The 19408-nt window shown below is 53.9% G+C and overlaps 7 protein-coding genes across 7 annotated transcripts; 4 read left to right on the top strand and 3 right to left on the bottom strand.

Moving 5' to 3' along the window:
* Window positions 1-1658: 1658 nt before the first annotated feature.
* Window positions 1659-3645, bottom strand: N656DRAFT_784172 (uncharacterized protein). Its single transcript, XM_064816107.1, has 3 exons — window positions 3271-3645; window positions 2474-3214; window positions 1659-2316 (listed from the first exon to the last, which is right to left on the bottom strand). The coding sequence occupies exons 1-3, from the start codon at window positions 3474-3476 to the stop codon at window positions 1830-1832; spliced, it is 1434 nt and encodes a 477-aa protein (XP_064665985.1). The 5' UTR covers window positions 3477-3645; the 3' UTR covers window positions 1659-1829.
* A 780-nt stretch (window positions 3646-4425) lies between these two features.
* Window positions 4426-7195, bottom strand: N656DRAFT_718152 (P-loop containing nucleoside triphosphate hydrolase protein; the record flags this gene model as incomplete). The annotated part of the gene is made up of 3 exons (XM_064812254.1): window positions 4426-5580; window positions 5639-6811; window positions 6863-7195. The coding sequence occupies 3 exons, from the start codon at window positions 7193-7195 to the stop codon at window positions 4426-4428; spliced, it is 2661 nt and encodes an 886-aa protein (XP_064665984.1).
* Window positions 7196-9140: 1945 nt separating this feature from the next.
* On the top strand, window positions 9141-10950 carry N656DRAFT_801796 (uncharacterized protein; the record flags this gene model as incomplete). The annotated part of the gene is made up of 2 exons (XM_064818168.1): window positions 9141-9894; window positions 9947-10950. The coding sequence occupies 2 exons, from the start codon at window positions 9141-9143 to the stop codon at window positions 10948-10950; spliced, it is 1758 nt and encodes a 585-aa protein (XP_064665983.1).
* Window positions 10951-11447: 497 nt separating this feature from the next.
* Window positions 11448-12845, bottom strand: N656DRAFT_801795 (uncharacterized protein; the record flags this gene model as incomplete). Its single annotated transcript, XM_064818167.1, has 2 exons — window positions 11448-11577; window positions 11701-12845. The coding sequence occupies 2 exons, from the start codon at window positions 12843-12845 to the stop codon at window positions 11448-11450; spliced, it is 1275 nt and encodes a 424-aa protein (XP_064665982.1).
* An 851-nt stretch (window positions 12846-13696) lies between these two features.
* Window positions 13697-15845, top strand: N656DRAFT_784165 (Di-copper centre-containing protein). The gene is made up of 3 exons (XM_064816106.1): window positions 13697-14989; window positions 15042-15221; window positions 15290-15845. Exons 1-3 carry the CDS (start codon window positions 14147-14149, stop codon window positions 15443-15445), a joined length of 1179 nt encoding a protein of 392 aa, XP_064665981.1. The 5' UTR covers window positions 13697-14146; the 3' UTR covers window positions 15446-15845.
* Window positions 15846-16080: 235 nt separating this feature from the next.
* N656DRAFT_427894 (uncharacterized protein) lies at window positions 16081-17715 on the top strand. The gene is made up of 3 exons (XM_064809621.1): window positions 16081-17204; window positions 17362-17541; window positions 17618-17715. The coding sequence occupies exons 1-2, from the start codon at window positions 16524-16526 to the stop codon at window positions 17419-17421; spliced, it is 741 nt and encodes a 246-aa protein (XP_064665979.1). The 5' UTR covers window positions 16081-16523; the 3' UTR covers window positions 17422-17541; window positions 17618-17715.
* Window positions 17424-17699, top strand: N656DRAFT_784164 (uncharacterized protein). Its single transcript, XM_064816105.1, has one exon. The coding sequence runs from the start codon at window positions 17456-17458 to the stop codon at window positions 17615-17617; it is 162 nt and encodes a 53-aa protein (XP_064665980.1). The 5' UTR covers window positions 17424-17455; the 3' UTR covers window positions 17618-17699.
* Window positions 17716-19408: the final 1693 nt, after the last annotated feature.

Here is a 19408-nt window from a genome sequence, read left to right as displayed (position 1 = left end):
AGGACCATGGTGGGCTTCAGCACTTCCGGTCTATTGCTGCCCCCCCCAATAGTTCCGCGGTTCTCCAGAAACCTAGTGTCTCTTCTTAGGTACATAACCAATCTGGCGTCGCTATTGCCTGGCCGTCATTCGATTATCCTCAGTTGGGACCGGGCGATGGAGCTCGTTTGGGTCACTCGACAGATGGTTGAGACCTGGACATCCGAGGGCATGTTGTATATACCGAAGGTGCCCCGTGATAATGAGCTGACACAGCTGGTCGAATTGCACCATGGACGAGTAGACTTCCTTGGACTCCTAGCCATGGTCATGACCGGTGCAGTGGAAAAACGTCAAAACGTCCAGTTCTTCGCTGCTATATCTCACCGCATTCGGGTGCAGCACGGGAGAGAAGGAGAACCGTTTTCGGCTATGTATAACGCTTACCTTCTCCACGAAATTACGAATACCGAACACTCTGCGGCCACATCTACACTTGTTCATAGCCTCCTTGGACAGGATCTCAAGGTCGATTTTAGACGTGGCGGGAATCCCTTGATCAGTTCTTTTCCCTATAGAACAGAGACATCCAGAAAACCTACGACCCTAATAGAGTCAGCAACATACCAGTGTATACGTCTGCTCCTCAACAGATTAGTCCCCAATAGGCCCAAACCCAATTCCGGCCGTGCCACCAGAACGTACCTGCTTTCCCTCGGTTCTTGGATAAGGTTAATTTCCCGCTTACTGGACCTTGGGGCGAGTATATCAGAAAATCATGTACTCTTGTGGATCTTTGTCTCCTCGCGCACCACCTACTATTCAAATCTCAGACTAAGGGTCGGTGGATCGCCTATAGGACGTTTAGGAACTGACCGCGATCCCGCAGTCTTGGTTGTGACAAACACAGCGGTCATTCTCGACTTTCTCTTGCGAAGGATTAGCAGTCTTGACGGGATGTTGGACGCAGCAGTTGTTGAAGACTTCTCGACAAGGGTGAAGGCAACGGCAGTTTCACCTCACGTAGCCCGGGTTATCGTGGTTCCCCATGTTCCGGATGAACGGCTTCCTCATATGTCAGACGATAACTTGAAGTCTCCAACTAGCCAAAGTTTGTATCTTTTTGGGGAAAGGCCTTGCTACGCTACAACAGATGAGCGCTTCACGAGGCGAATGTTGGCCTGTCTGGAGCAAGCCCGTGGAACATCAACGATTGCGGACGGAAATATTCGAATGGACGGTCTCCAGAGGCTGGTGGATGACATTATGGAGAATACAGCACAAGCAAGTATAGGTCTTGCCGAGCTTGAAGATGACTTGGTTGTAAGAGATGTTCTTTGGCGGCCAGACGACGAGCGGAATCGTCCACCGCCGTATTGGTAGCGGCGTAAGAATGAAGGCATCGGCGTGTTGAGATTTCGGGGGCAGAAAAACCATAAGCCATCCTGTTACAGGGTGAAGTACAGTACATACGGGTGCATGGTTTATCTTATTTGTATCTACCTTAGGTAGGTACTTATTCAGGCTGCTCCCCAGGTCCTTAAGGTAACTACTCAAGGCTGAATACAATCAACTTCGTACCCATAACTAGGTATGCGATACAACACATTGATAGCACTCCCTAATGCTGATAGAGCGTACATCTACTTAGGTAGCTGGTCAAGCATCAAGAATGTCTCCCAGCCAGAGTTGCTGCCTGTTGGCACTACCTTCAGGACTTGCCTAACATGAGCCCATGTACATTACTGTAGAGTCCGAGACATGGCGCTATCAATGTGGTAGGTAGTATTCCGTACCCTCGCGCTTGGATCTCGATAACTAGGTAAGGTAGGTCTCTGGCCGGCTCATCATTATCTCGACCTTATGCTCTGCCTTGACCCCTGAGATGCACTCGCACTCGTCGGCGAGAGGAGAATATCGAGCAACTGCCCATTCCCTAGCTGTGTGACAAAGACTCTTGTCGCGAGCTCCGTGTCTCGCAGGTCCTCCCTCATTAACGAGCACAATTTCTGTACCGACAGATCCGACATGTCACCAGGCTGAGTCCGATCTAGCATCCTGCACAGCGACTGCGTCATGGCATCGCACGGAAACGTAAAAGCGGCCGGTCTGTCGTTTCTGAATGGTGCAGGGACGCAAATACCCAGGAGCTGTTTCGCCGAAGGCGACGAGGCCAAACTGGTGCCCGCACCTATACTGCGCATGATCTCGTGCTGCTCCGCCCGGGCACCGGGTAGCCCCGTGCAGTCAAATACGAGCAGCACATCGCTGGTGCTTTGCATGATAGGGCCCCGCACGTCGTCCCAGAAGAAGATGCCTGCCGAAGGGTCGGGGTCCCTAGTAGTAGTTGGTCAGCTCTGAGGTCAATACGTCAGGAGTCCCAAGTGCTAGCTTAGCCACGGCACTACTGGAACCCCTTAGTCCCATGTCCCGTAGTGTTGGGCATCATATGCATATAGTATCTACACTCGAGAAGGAAATGGTCAAACCTCACCTCAAAAACATCATCCTCTCCTCACCATCCAAACAGCCCCAGCCGTGATAGTAAATCACCAGCAGCACGCCCTCACCTTCTCCGTCCTCCTTATCAACATCACCATCCTCCAGAAACCGGCCCAAAATCGTCTCGACAGCCGCCGTCGGATAGTCAGCCGGTATCAGCCTGCATTGAACACGGTACCCTCTGCGCTTGAAGCAGGCGCGCAACGTCTCCGTGTCGCTCAGGCTGTTGAGGCTGGGCGAGAGCAGCTGCCCGTCCTCGCCCCGGCGGTCTGGCTGCTTTGCCCAGGTCAGGATGAGCACGCGGACTTCAGAAGCTGCTGGCGTCTTCTTTGGGGTTGATTGTGTGACAGGGGTGTCGGCTCTGTGGGTATGCAGCGTTGTGGTGGAGGCTGCTGTCCGGTCCGCGGTGGCCGTGATAGGGTCTGGGTCACCGGCTGCCAGTGTGTTATAGCGGCCGGTGTTGTGCTCGTACAGTAGTTCATGTTGCTTCTGAAGGATGATGGGCGGCGGTGGCGACTGTAGTCTTGCCAGTCGCTTTCCCGTGCTTCGTGGCTCGGACGTGGATGGTTTTGAGGTCACCGCATAATTGATGCCAGGATGGTGGTTGGAGGATTTGACCGTCCTCGGCCAGCTGGTAGTCTGCGGCGACGAGATTGCGGTCTCGGTGTAGCCCTCTCTGTCCATGAACCACGGCGGCTTTGGGCTGTGCGATTCTGTCGTGTTTGGGCTTTGTCTGTCTTGATTGTTAAGACTTGATCGTGACTTGCCCCCGACTCGCTGAGGACTTACAGTGTCAGATCATCCAAGCCATCTACTATCTGGCTGCTCTTGACATCCCAAGCGTGGTCCTCTCCGCCATCAGCGCAACGGGCGAGGCTATCAGCACTTGGAGGGCGCGATGGCTGGCTAGGTAGCGCCTCTACACTTGCCCTCGAGAAATCGTCTCGAAGAGCACTTAAGTGATGCTGCCACAATCGCGAGAAATCAGTATCCATTTTTTGTTGAGAACATTGACAAACTGAACTTCTGCTAACTCAAGATGCTTGAGTCAGTTCAAGATATCCGGACCAACGTAAGCAGTGGGGTCACAACGAGACCTCAATCAAGCTGCCTGATATTGAGTCCCCCCCTGCCTTTACTTCGAGTTAGCTGCTAATTTGCAAAGTGCTGCCCGGGCACAAAGACGGACCCAGAGATGATTCAATGCCACTATGACCCGGTTAGAAGCACACCATGTCGGCTAAAGACGTCAGCCTGGGGGTAGCACTGCAGCAGAACATGTCTGGATTACAGGAATAGACCCGGGGCGGACAAGCATTGGTACGGCATCTGACTGGCCGAGATGCGTTCTGATAAGCAGACCAAAGGACAACTAGTCGCCTGTAAGCAGACAGCCTTGGGGTGGAAAGGCGGTTGGATTGTCGGCATTGGCCATGGCTAGTACAGAAGAGTCAGCCGTCGATGTTGTGGTTCTCGGCATATGGCTTACCTTGTGGTAAGACAAGCGCCAACACCGACCTGGGAAACTCACCACCGTACCCTCATAGGCAGTCATTCCAAATGTATTGGGGACATGCAAGGCAGCTGCCGGCTCCTCTGGACCGCTCCGTGGGGTCCATTGAAGTTGCAACCGTGCCGCCTGCTCCGGTTCCGGTCAGTCCTTACCATCCTCTCGGGATCAACTGCCGTGCCCGGTTGTCCATGTGCCATGTGGTATCGAATAGCGAGCCACACAGGAAAAGATGTATGTCATTAAAACAGCTGAAGTATAATCCGACCCATATCCCGACATTTCTCTCAGACAGCCGGCTACTCCAGACTCCAACATTGGCATCTTGCCATGGCAATCTCAAGTGGTATCTCAGACAATCAGGACCAACAGCATGTACGGCGTTACAAGCATTTCAAAAGAAAATCCCAGGAACCAGACCCTCCCAGCCCAAACTAAAACATGTCATCATCATTACCAACAGCATTCCACCGCTTCGCCGCTAGCTTTCTCATCTTCTTGGGGCTCGCATTCCCAGCAGAGCCGCTGCGAACCGAAGCCTGCCCGTCACTAACGCGCAGGTTCTCCAGCTTCTCCCGCAGACTTCCCTCATCAAATCCAGTTCCGCCGCTGGGGCGTGGACTTCCTGACTCCGCGTAGGATTTGCTCTTGGCCACAAGACTCGCGTCGCTGCCGCGTTCCTGAAGCGGCTGTCGTTTCGTGGGACTCATGGCGGCCAGCTCGCGGCGGAGGATCTCATTGTCGCGTCGCAGCCGCTCATTCTCCTCGTTGATGTTCTCGAGGAGAACATTCTCCTTATCGTCGTCGTCATTGTCACTAATAAGTGCCGAGTTCTCCCCGCTCGGCGCCGTGATCGTGATGGTGGCCGTGGCCATGCTCCGCTCAAACACCTCAATCTTGCGGCCCCAGTGCTCCTCGCCGCGCTCCATCTCAACCTGCATCGTAGCGCGCCACCGCGCCATCTCAATCTCGAGCCGCCGCTCAAACTCGGCCGTGCAGTCCTCCCGAATCACCTGCTCCAGCTCCACCATGCGGTCCTCCATCGACAGGAGGTGTGACTCGGCCTCCTGCCGGGCCGACCGCTCCTCCTCGAGCGCTTGCCGGAGGTATTCGACTTCCTCTGATAGGCGTGCAATCTCGAGGGCGGCGGCCTCCATGGTGATGCGGTGCACGTCGCTGGCGGGGCTGCCCGTTGGGGAAACGGTGCGGACAATGTTGGGAGAGGACATGAGCTGTGGGTAGGTACCCGAACCATGTCCGGGAGGAGAGAAAGGCCGGCGGTGCAAGGTAGGTGATCCAAGTGGGCTTGAGCATGGTTGTGGTGGAGCTGGGGCTGAGGCTGCAGCTGCAGCGGTGAGGATGGTCTGTGTGATGCTCGGGATGCGCGGAACTGTGACCTCACGTGCTAGAGCACTGTACCGGAGGATCTGTGACGTCGCGTTGAAGTCGCCGCAAGCATCGGCCGTGACAATCATGACAGCTTTCTGGGGGTTGCGGTGTCGTGCCGAGGCGTATGCTGTTGCCGATGGAAAAGAATTGGAGAAGAGCAGCTCAGTCAGCTTGCACTGCCGGAATGGGACCAAGTTTGGCTAGTTGCTGTCAGTTATGTCTCTGCAGCCGGTACAGGGGTCCGGTCCTGTCTCTTACCTTATCCTTGTTCGCCGCATCGCTCTGCATTTGCAAACACTGTCCGAGGTACATCAGACTCTCGTTGATCTTGCCGGCTTCGGCAAGGGTTGCCCCCGCCGTCTTTGCGTCTCTCGCCCTCTCGCTCCCCGCAAGGTCGACGATGGTTAGTGTGCTACCGCTCCATGGCATCTCTACTCCGTTTCTCCGGCTGCTGTTGGGTCGCTTCTTGACTTCCACGCAGAAGAAGCCATGACTCCGAGAGCTCACACTATTGCTGCCGGTCCCAGCAACCCTCCGCTCGTGCAAACCTGCCTCAAGCACCATCAGTGCTTGCTGTAGGCTGCCGCAGATCACCTTGCGCAACCCGGCCACCACCTTCCGATCTGGGGATCCCTCGGTCGACTTGAAAAGCAGAGGCCGGCGGCGATACTCTTTCGTAGCAGCGGATTTCGTCGGAGGAGTCAGGAGGTCGAAGATCCGGTCGTTGTACACTTCATACATGGAAATGACTACGGCGTATTCGGACGAGGGATCGCACGACACAGAGAGGGCGCCAATGTCGGGTTGTTGGGGGAAGGCTGACGGCCGGTGCAGCCTGCGGGATGGCGTCTGCGCTATCTCGCTCTGTGAGTGCAATGGTTTAGTGCTTGTCTTAAGACGCATCGATGCAGTTGTGGTCATGAAACGCTTGACGCCAGCCACCGCCCGCGGGAGGCGACTACCGTGTCCCGAGCCAGGGCCGTGGGTAGTGCTACGAGGTAAAGCAATCCCACGACCGGCTTGACTTGGATTCTGAAGATCTTCCCTATGGCGAGGGGTTGAAGGCGGTGTTTGCGGCGCCACTGAGTCCTCCCGTGTGACAATGCGGATGGTCTTCTGTGCTTGCAAGTGTTGCATCTCGCCTGCTTCTTGATTATGGTAGTACTGAGGAAGAAAAGGAGGAGACCCTACAGTCATGGGAGTGGGCGCTCTTGAGCTCGCCCGAAACGGTGCTGCCTCAGCGTACACGCTATCGACGAATGTCGATGCTGCAAACATGGCTGCCTCAGAGGGATCCGATGCCGCGACGGACTGCTCGAGCATAGGAGTGGAGTCGGGGTTCACGAGGTTTTGGCCAAGCGATCGGAAAATCACGTCGAGCGCGAGTTGCGTTAGACCGCGTTGGGATCGTGAACCGAGAATTGTGTGCGTCTGTAGACACAGGTCAGCGAGTTCCTTTCCTTGGTGGATAGATGAGCCAACCTTGCCCGACCCCGTGACGCCCAGCGTTGCCAGCAACGCGTCTGTCCCGTCTCCCCCACAAGGTGCCAGAACTCCCTTGACGAGACTTGCAACTCCGGTGCAGTGGAAGATGTCGAGTTGGCTCGCATCTTCTTCAAAGACCTGGGTAAATGCAAACTTTTCGATGGCCCGCCGTCTGTCGTTGGGCGGGTTGAGCGTGATATGCTTGGGGTTTTCGTTTTCATCGGGCTGTTCGACATTCAGGAAACGTTCTCCATTTGCGCCTCCCTGTGACGGCCGAAGCCGCAGGTAGACCTGGAAAAGATTCTGGGATTTTTGTGTGGACGTTGACATGGCCAACTCCTTCTCCATTACTACGCGGCCTCGTTATCAGTCTTGCGAGGAAGGCTTCAGCTGTGAGATGGACGAGGTGTGGGCTGGAAAATCGAAGTGGGGAAGTACAAAAAAGGGTTGAGGCTGCACCGCGTCAGACGTTCAGTTTTCGCGGCATCAGCAAGCCGCAGCAAAAAATTGTTTTCGAACGTCAGTTTCCACGGCAACTACGAAAAGACTAGAAAATCCAGGATCTCGATAACGCCAGCAACGATAAGATAAGATCTGCCAAGCCTTGCCGGCTTGGCATCTGTTCGAAGACTTCCAAGTTGGAGAAAGAGAACCTGTCGCTCAGTTGCACAACCGTGACTGCCAAAAACCACATTGAATTGCGGACAAGCCTTAGGCGTAGCCAATTGGAAGGGGCATGCGAATATCAGTCCTGCCAATCCATCGAGTCACAAACTCTTATTTTCTGGTCTTCGGCGTAGAGTCATAACGTCAATTCCTTTCCCTCGTTTCTCTTTTCGCAAACCGCTTGTGGCGGGGCTGGACCTCTGATGTCCGAGCTTGCTTTAACCCGAACGTACAGTACAATGGGACTTTCACTTGTATACCGGTATGTCTGTTCTACTGGTCTCAAGGCTCGCCTCGACTACAAAGTGGTGGGCAGTTGACACCTGGATGCCATTGTGGGACTATCCTCGTGACCACCTGCTTTCCCTAGACAATTGTGAAAGGAATATTCGCTTCGGACGGAAATTGAAGATGTGGAGAAGCTGTCGTTCCAGTCATGATCAACACGTAACCTTCGTCATGTATGCGATGCACCTCGGGTCCCGTCATTGTAAGCGGGTCGTCAGATGCGGGGCAGCGACTGATCGATCATGCTGAAGAACTTGGGCTCAGAAGATACATCACCTCAGCATGTCCAATGCTTAGCAAAAACCGGAAAGACAGTAGCATATGGATGTCAGTAGGACCAATTCCAATGGAGACCCAAATGCAAATAGTAGAGAAAGCAACTATCAAAGAAACAATTTCAAGCCTGAGAAATACTCTTGTCTGTCTGTATGAAGCATCCCAAGGAAAGAGCGGTGACGAGAACCGAGGGGATGGTGGTAAGTTTGTCGGACCTGGGTCTCCGCTGGCTCTGCAAGTGCTGTGGATGAGATGCAGATTGCCAGCTGCCGGGTGCAGAGTGTCAGTGCCGCAGGGGTCGTTCACCTCTTGCACAACGGTGGACGAGCCAATCCCACCTTTGTGAGCCTGGTCCCCACTCTCCACAGCTGGAAAAAAAGTTTGGTCAAAAAGCGATCAGACGGCCCGCTCTCCCCTCCTTGACCCTCTCTCCCTCTTCAAACCAAGTAACCAAATCACCAGACAACGAAGTCGCACTACCACATTCGGATTCTGAACATTGCACAATACCAAACTTCGTCGAGATTTCAAGATGCCGTCGGCCATCGTTGAGCTTTAAGCGCCCACTGCGGGCGTGCCAATGCCCCGCGCACGCCCGCAGTCCAGCAGCCTCAACGAGATATTCAACTCTGCCACCACCCTCGACGAAGTTTTCCAGACTCTTACCGTCTTGAGCCCGTCACCGCTGCCGGGGACGAGGCTCAGTCTTTGCACGACAAGGAGAGTCTGCCTTTGCTCTGAAATTATACAGGTTCTATCCCAGGCCTTCGTCACTTAGGCCCAAGCGACTTTTAACAATTCCGATCATCACCCCCTCCCATCTGTTTCTCTGCCCCTACTTCAACCCCACGACTTGATCACCAATTCATTACCCGATCAATTACCCCTCTCCCGCTCCGGACACGGGCAGGAAATTGCAAGCTACTCGAAGCTTGACTTTTGACTACTACTACTGCGCATCGTTGCAAGGTTCACCGCCGTTCTTGAGGGGTAACCGTGCGCCGCCTTATTCACGCCCAGCACCTACCCCTGCAGGTTTGAGATCATGGCACGAAACATTCGGCAAAAGTATCCCCCGCCACCGGCCCGGGCCACTAAAAGGCGGGACTATGATTCGTCTTCCCTGGACCTCTCTGACGACACCGGCTATTCCGGGGTCGAGGACGTCAGCGATTCCGACGATGAGGACGAGGAGCATGTCGTTGCGGCCGAGGAGGAGCATATAATATCCAATGCATCGCGAAAGCGATCATCGGGTCCTCCTCGGCCGCTGATGCAGGACGACGACGAAGATGCAGAAGATGAAGACAGCGAGGCTGAAGACGGAGAAGAAGAAGGGGAGTTTGAAGACGGTGATGCTGCGGATGATAGCACAAGCTGGAACGGCATTTCATCGGACCATGATGACGACGTCTTGGGGGAGCGGTCTAGTGATGTCGCCGATCAGACTCCTACCGTCGAGCGCCATGTTCGTTTCGCCGGAATCCCGGACAGCGACTCCGACTCTACCACAAGCGAAACCTCGGACAGCATTAATGATTTCTTTCCTGACATCTTTGTGGATCAGAGCACCCTGGACCCTTCTTTCCGCCGCGAGATTGAGGATGATGATGATGCTTCCTCAAACAGCTCGTTCTGGGATTTTCACAGTAGTTCCCAGGACATCCTCGTACCCGACCCTGGAGAGGTGTTCGAAGATCGTGATGCCACCCCGATCGCAACACCCAGGGTGAGCGAACTCCCTTCCGAGCTGTCAACACCTGTCCCTGCAGAAGTGCAGGACCTCGATGGATATGAGAGTAAGTTGGCTTGCCAAGAATATGCACCCTAGTGCTAATGTTTGTCTATCAGCCGATGGCGACACCACGGAGGAGGACGAGCCGGAACCGATCGTGCGCAAGAAGCAGATGCGCCGGGTTCAGGCCGAGCTGTCGTCCGATTCAGATACAGAGCGGCCAGTTCGGTATGGACGCGGGAAGCCGCGTGTTGGTCGCTTCAACCTGGACAGGTCCGATAACAAGCCAATAGGCGTTGTCGATCCGGCCTCTGGGAAGATGATCATCTTCACCCCACGCAGAATGAATCAGCTGGATCTCTCGCCCGAGTCGCTCCAAGTCGATTTTTCCGCACCGGATCTCTCTTCATGCACGCCGCTGGTGAGAAATCCAGGCTTCATCATGATGGGTGCCATGGTCTCCTCCAATACCTATGGCGATTTCATGAACATGCAGCCGTTTGGACCTGCCGAGGCATTCTTCCCCTGCACTTCAGATGCGCTGACCGGAGACGAGAGCGATGATTCTTTCTTTGCGGGTGTCGAGGAAGACGAGGAAGAAAACAAACTCCGGCTCGAAGATTTCCTCACAATCGACAACGATTCGTCGGACGATGAAGGATCAGGACCCGACTGGAACGGAGATGCTTCTAGTCCTACCCGGCCCAAGACGGCTGCCAGTACCGCGAGCGGAATGACCGATTCTCCGGCGGTCCATCCCCTGCTCAGCCATTTCGACAACAATTCGGATCTCGTCGGCGCTTTCCGTCGCAACCAGATCAATCAACAGCTCATCTCCAGCGCCAAAGCGACGCAAGAATCACTCGCCTTTTCTGGCCCCTACTATCACGGGACACTCAGAGGCATCAAGTCGGGCAGCATGGGGACCGTTACGACAGCCATCACCCCAGAGCGCCGGAGAAGAAACAGCATGGTAGGGATGAATGGATTCTCCGATTTTCAGCAAAGCAGCCCACTCAACATTATTTCACAGAAGAGGAAGGCTTCAGGCAATCACGCCGACAACAACATGCACAAGCGACACCGGAGCATCTCGGATATGGAGGTATTGCAGATTTGACAGTCGGCGGGACTGGGCAATTACGTCGGAGGACGGCATGGCTTTGGGTTCGGTCCCGAAAGATGGGTCCGACCCAGCTATCCCTGGCCTCGCATTGTAACACGACGACCTTGGACTCCTGATTTCGATTTTCCTGTTTTCTTTTCTCATTTCTGTCTTTGAAATGTTCCTAAAAGTCGATCGAAATCTTCCGATTTCCCCTTGTGTTTTCTCGAAGGGTTTCTTTGGCGTCTCAAATACCTCGCGCATGATGCTGATGCCGGTACGTTTATGACTCTTAACCATGTGCGTATCCGTTGCTTGGAGCTTGTGGGAATGGAGGCATCTAACGGTATTAGAACGGGGATGGATCGGCACGATTGGTAGAGGTAGACAAAAGCGAGTTGCTTTCATGTCTTTCGAGGAAGCCAAGGATTGTCGTACCATATAGGTAGATGCGTCTCTAGAGCTGGCAATGCTTCGAATCGCAATTCTCGCTTATCCATCTGCGGATGACTTCATGACTTCCCAGTACTGACAGCTTTCTGAGTGCTTGCGGGTGTGTCCTTGTCATCGGGTTGTTTCCACTGCATCTCTTGCTTCAGGAACTCCTTGAGCGCCGTCTTGATTTCAGCCACTTTGCCATTCCTGTATATCCATTAGCTTGCTATGTGACTAAAGAAGATCGACAATCTCGAGACCCGGCCGAGTTGTTCCAGCTGCTTTCCAGCCTCCCAACTTGAAGACAGCCGTAGAAGGTAGAGGACCCACCAGTTGGATCTGATCTGGCTTCCATCGGGATTCGTCTTGGGGTACAGAATCTCCTTGCTGCCGCCGCCTGCGCCTTGGGCCAGAAAGGCCCCAAGATGCAGGACTCGTCCCTTGCCTCGCGGTGCTGCGGCGTTTTTGCCCAGCGCCTCCTTAAGCTTGACCATGTTGTCGTGCTCTCGGCGAGTAAAGACAAAGATGAAATCGAAACGAGCGAACATGTCTTTCCTCAGGCCGCGAGAGGTCCGACCACTGGCCTCGTCCCAAACGGCCCGCTTAAACGGGTAGTCGTACCACTGATTGTCAAAGACGGCTGCGAGTGCCGTGCCTACAGGCTTCTGGCCGCCCGGCCGCCAGTCCTTCTTGAAGGAGGCGAAGCTGTACTGCAGGTTGTCGATGACGTCGACGCAGTCGCTGCCGGCCTTGACGAAGAACCCGGCCGATTGCACGTCGGAAATGCGCCAGTCTGGGCCCGGTCCTCCATTGGTCTTCAGGTTCTTGGTCCGCTCGCCGAAGAGCTTGAGCAAGGATTCGGCGATCACGCTCCGCTCTGTGTTGTACGGGTCGACGAAAAGGACTTTGTAGTCCCGTCGTGACTTTACCGGAGAGCCAGCGGGCTTCGCGGGCCGTGCTGCTCCAGCGGCTGCTTTGTTAGTGATGTTGGGTTTCCTGCCAGCAGCGGGCGGCCTTTGCGGGCGGTCGATGGCCATGATGGCCATGTAGTCGCTTAGCACACTTCGGTCGTAATCAATCTCCTCCATGATGAGCTGGATTTTTTCCGGGCTGTTGTCGATGAGGGAGAACCAGATGTTGGATATCCATTTGGCGCGGAACTCCAGGTCCATAGACCGTGATAAGATGCCCTTTTCATAGCGCTCGAAGAGGTCGTAGACCTTGGTTACATTTTCCTTGATGCCGTCCAGAAGTTTCCCAAGGTCTTGCTGTTGCCCTGGATAGAGCGACGCAGAAGCTGTCACGGGCTTGGTCTTGATAAACACCTCGAGGCGGACAAGAAAGATGTTTAGCTTTGTGAGTCGGCGGCCCAGTTGCGACATCTGCTGGGGAAGGCCATCGATGCGCTTGTAGATCTCGATTGCCTTGTCGGCGATCTCGATTATGGCCAGGACAGTTCCGAGGTCGAGCGCCATTGCCAATCAAGTAGGGGGGGTCGCAGTGCGTTTCTTGGCTCGCCCGCCTATTTCATCCGTCTGGATACGTTGGTCGATAACAGCAACTATTGATGAGCAGGAGGCCAGGTTGTCGCGATGAAGATGACTACTTCAGCTGATGTAAGCAGGGTCCTGCCTCTTCCAATACATGCACCACATTTGTGCGGTGGCGCAGCCCCTGATCCTATCTAAGCCCGTTCCATCGCCTAGCTTAAGTCGTCTCTAGCGCTGTTCTGCCCATGCTGATGTAGTTGAAACATGAACATGCCAAATACCTCACATGTAGTTGAGAACTCTGTACTTAGAGCATCAACGAGTAAGCAACTCCTACGATCATTACCGGCACTAACTTCCTAACATCAACGAACTATGTGCATACTGCATGCCATCATACCCGCCTTGACAGCGAACATGTACTATACTTAAGTCTCTACATTGAGTACATTACTGCCTCTTAGCCTTTACCTTACCTCCTTTAGGCCAAGCACCCGCCTCCTCCAGATATTCAGATTCGTGAGTAGGACTTGCCCTGGAAACTTAACAACCCTAAGACGTCGGGACGTCTGGAATTTTTCCGGGGACTCGAAAATGCCCGGCTTATTGTTGTAAGACTCTTCAACCCCTCAGGGCCCTCACGTCGTGTGTCACCCTGCTGTGATTCGTGTCCATCCCACAGATGCCTAGAACAAATAGTGCTGTGTAACCTCGACCTATGCCAATAATCTGCAGGTGGCTGCTTCGCTACCACTCAACGATTCTGACCCTCATGGCACACATATGCATTTCTCCCAACTTCCCAAGCTGCTGCAGGGCAGAGTTACACCCACCCGCTTTGTTCTCATCTCTGGATGCGGCTTACTCTGATGTTGAGTTCCCGACTTGAACCAAAGACATGCAAAGGACATGAACCGGGTACAGAACCATGCATGTCCCCCCTGGCCGCAGTATCTCAATACTACTACTCAGGCTCACCAGAGGCCAGCAGTGGAGCGGATAGGCTCACCTTTCTGATGTTGGCGTCAAGTTCTCGTCTGCCATGTTACCCTCAGCCGATATTCATGCCAATACTTGAGGATCAGCAATGCATGTCAGACGCTGACATGGTCTGCACAGTGCTTGCAGGTGGTCCTGAGCATTCAAGTTGAGCGCGAAGCCATGATGGTATGGCCCATATCAACTCTGGGAAGGTCTGAGGCAGACTCCCAATGTCTTTAGTGTCCTCTCAATCTCTAAGTCTTCCCCTTTCCCTCTCTTAGACATTGAAGCCCAACCTCACCAACATGATGTTCATTAAATCGATTCTTTGCCTTGCAGCGGCGGTTAGAAGCCTTGCGTTGCCAGCCAACATTCCAGCCTTCCCGGATGCTGCCATCGACTCTGGGTTGGCTCTGAAGACGCTCAACTCACTGGCGGTTGCGGAGGCCTTCAAGCAATTCGGGAGGGGTTGCAGTGCATCCAAGGTCAAGTTTCGACGGGAATGGAGAAGCATACCCAAACCCCAACGCAGAGAATTCATCGCCGCCGTCAAATGCGTCCAGTCCAAGCCGAGCATCCTGCCTCCGGGCGAGGTGCCGGGGGCTAAGTCCCTGTACGATGACTTTGTCTGGGCTCACGCGAGGCGGTCTGGCCTTGTTCATATGAGTGCCACCTTTCTTCTGTTTCATCGTTACTTCCTCTTCGCGTACGAAGAGGCGCTCGAGCAGTGTGGGTGGCACGGCGGACTGCCTTACTGGGAGTGGGGCCTCGACGTCGACGGGCCGCACAAGTCTCCTGTCTTTGATGGCTCGGACACGTCACTGGGCAGTGATGGAACGTTTGTGCCAAACAGGCAACCGCAGGTGCTTCCCCTCCCTGGGTTCACTGAGCCGGTGATCCTTCCACCTGGCACGGGTGGCGGGTGCGTGATCAAGGGTCCTTTCAGCGACTTGCTCGTTCGGCTTGGTCCGTTTCCCCCAGACCCGGATCGATTCCTCCCTGTGGAACCAGTGGAGGGAAGGGGGGACAACCCGCGTTGCCTTGTACGGGATCTTAACGCTGACCCCCTACGGAGATGGTCGACTTTCCGCAACGTAACCGAGCTCATCCTTGGCTATGACAACATCCGGGATTTCCAAGGGGAGCTGGTACATTGACCCGTCCTTAGTACTGAAAAGCTCTTACTAATTTCTTGGGCAGGAAGGTGACCCTCGAGTCACGACGCAGCCCATGGGCTGCCATGGCGGTGGCCACAGCGGCATTGGCGGGTACGGCAATGACCCGGTCATCTCGCCAAACGACCCTGCATTCTGGCTCACCCACGGACAGCTCGACCGTGTCTACTGGATTTGGCAGATGCTAGATTTCAAGAACCGCCAGGTATGAGTTATCTGTAACATCATGTTACTCCAGGAGAGGGTGAAATTAACTGGGCCATGAATTCGCAGGATGTGTTTGGAACAGGGACTTACCTGAATGTCCCTCCCAGCTCGAATATGACAGCGGAAGACACGATAGATGTCTTGCCTCATGCAGGTCCTGAGAAGCTCAAAAATCTCATGAACTCGGTGGGCGGCAAACCATTCTGCTACATCTATGTGTAAGTGCGGCTGCGCGAGCGATGAGAGGTACGCTCAGTGATTGAATACCACCGCAAAATCGGCACATGTGGCCGGAGATTCTCTCACCTAGGGTAGCCGGTAGATACTAGTAGTTGATAGTTAGCGTGGCGTAGGTTTCCACCTGGCTCTTCCGTGGGTACGGTTTCCCTGTCCAAACCGCACAAATGAAAGAGTGCTAGAAACCGGCGCCTAGGCAGTGAGAGAGCAAACCGGCAGTTACCGGGTATGGTACCCGACGGATGGCTGCGATCGAGGTTTTTGCCATTTCGTGCGCGTTGATTGAATTATGGGACTTGAAACGCTGTGAGATTACCAAGGCTGGGTGTGCTCAAAGTTGATGATCGTGTAACCGTGTTTAAATCGATGGACTACCGTACTTGTGAACCTGAAATCATCTGAACAGGTGTGACGGGCCGTCACCACGGCCCGACATTATCATCGTAAGTAGGGAAGTTGACCAGGTCCAGGCCCCACCTGGGGCCAGCCAATGCCAAGCCGTGGAAAGTCAGGGCCAGCTCTCATTGGCCGTGGTTATTTCTGAACTGGTTAACTTCCCTGCTTACGATGGGAGCCTTGGGGTAAGTTGTGGGAAGGTGGCTGAGGGTGCCCAGCACACCCTCGATTTTAGGTAGACCGCATCCTGGATCCTGAACAGGCTGAATGCTCTGCACGGAGGTGGTGGGGCAGAACGCGATTATGAAGCCCTGACGAGTACCTACAGCTCTTCCATCGTCCTCGTCTTCAATGGAACCCCGTTCCAAGCGCCTGGAGCAGGTCGCTGGGGCGTTCCAGAATCAGATAAAATGGCCGATCCATTTGGAATCCTTGGTCTGATCGGCGTGGCCACGCAAATTATACAAATCGGCGTGAAATTTGGGCTGAATTGGAAGGATGCGCCCGCTGATGCCAAAAGCTTCGTCCTCGAGCCTCAGGCTCTGATATCGGTTCTATCCGAGACTCAAAAAAACATCCTTGACAACCGAGACTTCGCCGACATATTCCAAGGCCGACTTCTGCCTTGCTATCGCAGCTGGCGGATTCGACCACTGACGCTCGGCTTATGGTGACAACTTGTCAATTGGAGTTGGCAGCTCTGCTCAAGGAGTTACAAACCAGATGTCAAGCTCATCGAGTGGGCTGGGAACGGCTGAAGGGCGCTTTTCTTGCCAGACAGACGCGGGAGGCTGTCCAGAATCTTCATAGGCAGTGCCAAATCTTGAACAGCATGGCGGCAATTGACGCCCTCACTCTTGGAGCGGATACCAATCGCGAGGTCAACAATATTCGGAAAGAACTGCAACAATTACGAGGAGTGGTCGATGGGGTGCAGGATTCTCAAGCCGACTGTGAGGCCGCCCGAGAGCGCAGGGCAATTCTCGACTGGATTACCCCAATCGATTATGCCACGCAACAAAGCGACTTCATACACCGGCGACATCCCGGAACTGGGGAATGGCTCCTCGACTCGGCCGAGTTCAAGAGATGGTTGGGGACAAAGAAGCAGACGCTCTTATGTCCGGGCATCCCCGGAGCCGGAAAGACAATTCTCACGTCAATCGTAATTGAAGATCTTGTCACTCGCTTCGGAAAAGACGAAAGTGTCGGGATTGCCTATGTATACTGCAATTTTCAGCGGAATGATCAGCAGAAGGCCGAAGACATCCTCGCGAGTATTCTGAAACAGCTGGCTCATGCACGAGCATTGTTGCCCGGCGAACCCGGCCATCCCTTGATGAAATCTGTCAGTGCGTCGGTTCTGTCGCTGCAAGATATTCAAGACTTTTCATCATGGTCGACGCACTTGATGAATGCACAGCTGCCGGCAGCCGAGCGAGAATTCTCTCAGAGTTACTCAACCTCCAGGATAGTTCTGGAGCTAACATCTGGGCCACATCAAGATTCGTTCCCGATGTTATAGAGAAATTCCATGGCAGCATGCTTCTGGAAATCCGGGCTAGCGAACAGGACGTGCAACGATACATAGAAGCCAACATGTCACGCTTGCCATCCTTTGTCGGACGTAATCCGGATCTTCGAGAGGAAATCAAGACTGGGATTGTCGGGGTCATCGACGGCATGTATGTGGCTCGGGTTGCCCGGTTCATTCCGAAACGAGCTGACCCTTTAGGTTTCTGCTTGCTCAACTTCACCTAGATTCCCTAATGGGAAAGAGGTCACCCAAGGCTCTTCGAATAGCTCTAAAAAATCTGCCGTCCGGTTCAGAAGCATACGACCGTACATACAACGACGCAATGAAGCGGATCGAAGCACAGCATCAGGATCAACAAGAGCTTGCTAAGCAGGTCCTGTCGTGGGTCACGTACGCAAAGAGACCGTTATCAACATCTGAATTATAGCACGCCCTCGCTGTGGAAATCGGCGAACAAGAACTCGACAAGGATAACCTCCCCGAGATAGGGGATATGATCTCGGTATGTGCTGGATTGGTCACAGTCGACAAAGAGAGCAACACCATCCGGTTGTTGCACTACACAACGCAGGAATACTTCGAGAGGACAGCATACCGTTGGTTCCCGAATGCGGAGGCCGATATTACGACGTACCTTGCTTTCAATGCCTTTGAAGAAGGGCCTTGCACAACGGACGACGAATTCGAAGAAAGGATGAAGTCGAATGTTCTATACGACTATGCAGCACGAAACTGGGGACACCATGCTCGCAATGCTTTGGACATGAGCCAGCAAGTCATTGACTTTCTGATATGTAACGAAAAAGTAGACGCGACGAGCCAAGCGCTGATGATATCCTTCAGCAAATACTTTTTTCACGGCTACAGCCAAGAGGTTCCAATGAAATTCACAGGCCTCCATCTAGCGGCGTACTTTGGGATTGAGGAAGCGGTTAGAACTCTGCTCGAAAGGGATCTCGAACCCAAATCGATGGATTCCCACGGACGGACCCCGCTAAGTTATGCAGCTGAGAAGGGGTACTACGAAGTGGTTAAGCGGTTGCTCGCCGAGGACGGCGTTCACACGGACGCCAGCTATTTTCGTAGATTGAGGTTGCTATCACGGTTGCGTTTCCATCGTTTCAGGAAGTTCCTACAGACGCCGCTCGCACATGCGGCGAACGAAGGGCACGAGGGAGTGATCAAGCTGTTGCTTGCCGAGGATGGGATTGATCCGGACATCAAAGTCAAGGATGGCTATCATGGCTTCACCCCGCTCTTGCTTGCCGCCAGAAACGGGCACTGGGCGACGGTCAAGATCCTCTTGGCTACCAAGAGAGTTGACGTAAACTCCACTGTCCGGGACTATAACTATAAGGGAACATATACACCACTTGGACTGGCCGTTAAAGGGCATCATGAGAGGGTTGTCCAGCTGTTGCTGGCCAATGGCGGACTTGATATAAATTTCAGAAACATGGATGGAGGCCTGGATCAGCACGGCTCAGCTCTTCTTCTCGCGGCGTCGGATGGGCAAGAGGCTATTGTCAAAATGCTACTCGGTACGATCGGAATCGACGTTAATCTCGGCGATCAAGATGGTGAGACGCCACTTTCTGGCGCCGTCCGGAACAATTGTAGCGCCGTTGTCAAGCTGCTACTGGCCGCGGCTGATGTCAACGTGAACGCCCAAAATATAGACGGAGAGACACCGCTGTTGATTGCATCAAGACATGGGCATGAGGTTATTGTACATCTGCTGCTTGATATACCCGAGGTAGACGTGAACCACGAGGACAGGAACGGCCGGTCGCCGCTTTCTCATGCCGCCGGACAAGGACATGAGACCATTGTACGGCTGCTACTCAACAACGGAGCCGCTCTTGAATCGCAAGATGACTATGGTTGGATTCCGCTTCATTATGCGGCGGAGGAGGGTCATGCAGCAGTCATTGAGCAGCTGCTCGCCACCAGTTGCATCGACCAAAAGGCCAAAGATATCTATGAAGGAATTATACTAATAAACGCAGCCAAGC

The sequence above is a fragment of the Canariomyces notabilis genome (assembly GCF_033297395.1).
Source record: "Canariomyces notabilis strain CBS 508.74 unplaced genomic scaffold N656scaffold_32, whole genome shotgun sequence".
Classification (NCBI taxonomy): Eukaryota; Fungi; Ascomycota; class Sordariomycetes; order Sordariales; family Chaetomiaceae; genus Canariomyces; species Canariomyces notabilis.
This window is presented reverse-complemented; position numbering and strand designations above follow the sequence as displayed.

Bases quoted from the DNA above. Each gene is read 5' to 3' on its own strand.
- N656DRAFT_784172 (XM_064816107.1), bottom strand. From the start codon at position 3,476: ATGGATACTGATTTCTCGCGATTGTGGCAGCATCACTTAAGTGCTCTT. The intron at 3,215-3,270 runs GTAAGTCCTCAG...CAATCAAGACAG, and splicing joins GGCTTGGATGATCTGACACT to ACAAAGCCCAAACACGACAG. The intron at 2,317-2,473 runs GTGAGGTTTGAC...AACTACTACTAG, and splicing joins GAGAGGATGATGTTTTTGAG to GGACCCCGACCCTTCGGCAG.
- N656DRAFT_427894 (XM_064809621.1), top strand. From the start codon at position 16,524: ATGGTGACAACTTGTCAATTGGAGTTGGCAGCTCTGCTCAAGGAGTTA. The intron at 17,205-17,361 runs GTCAGTGCGTCG...GGCCACATCAAG, and splicing joins GCCATCCCTTGATGAAATCT to ATTCGTTCCCGATGTTATAG.
- N656DRAFT_784164 (XM_064816105.1), top strand. From the start codon at position 17,456: ATGTCACGCTTGCCATCCTTTGTCGGACGTAATCCGGATCTTCGAGAG.
- N656DRAFT_784165 (XM_064816106.1), top strand. From the start codon at position 14,147: ATGATGTTCATTAAATCGATTCTTTGCCTTGCAGCGGCGGTTAGAAGC. The intron at 14,990-15,041 runs GTACATTGACCC...TTTCTTGGGCAG, and splicing joins GGGATTTCCAAGGGGAGCTG to GAAGGTGACCCTCGAGTCAC. The intron at 15,222-15,289 runs GTATGAGTTATC...ATGAATTCGCAG, and splicing joins TAGATTTCAAGAACCGCCAG to GATGTGTTTGGAACAGGGAC.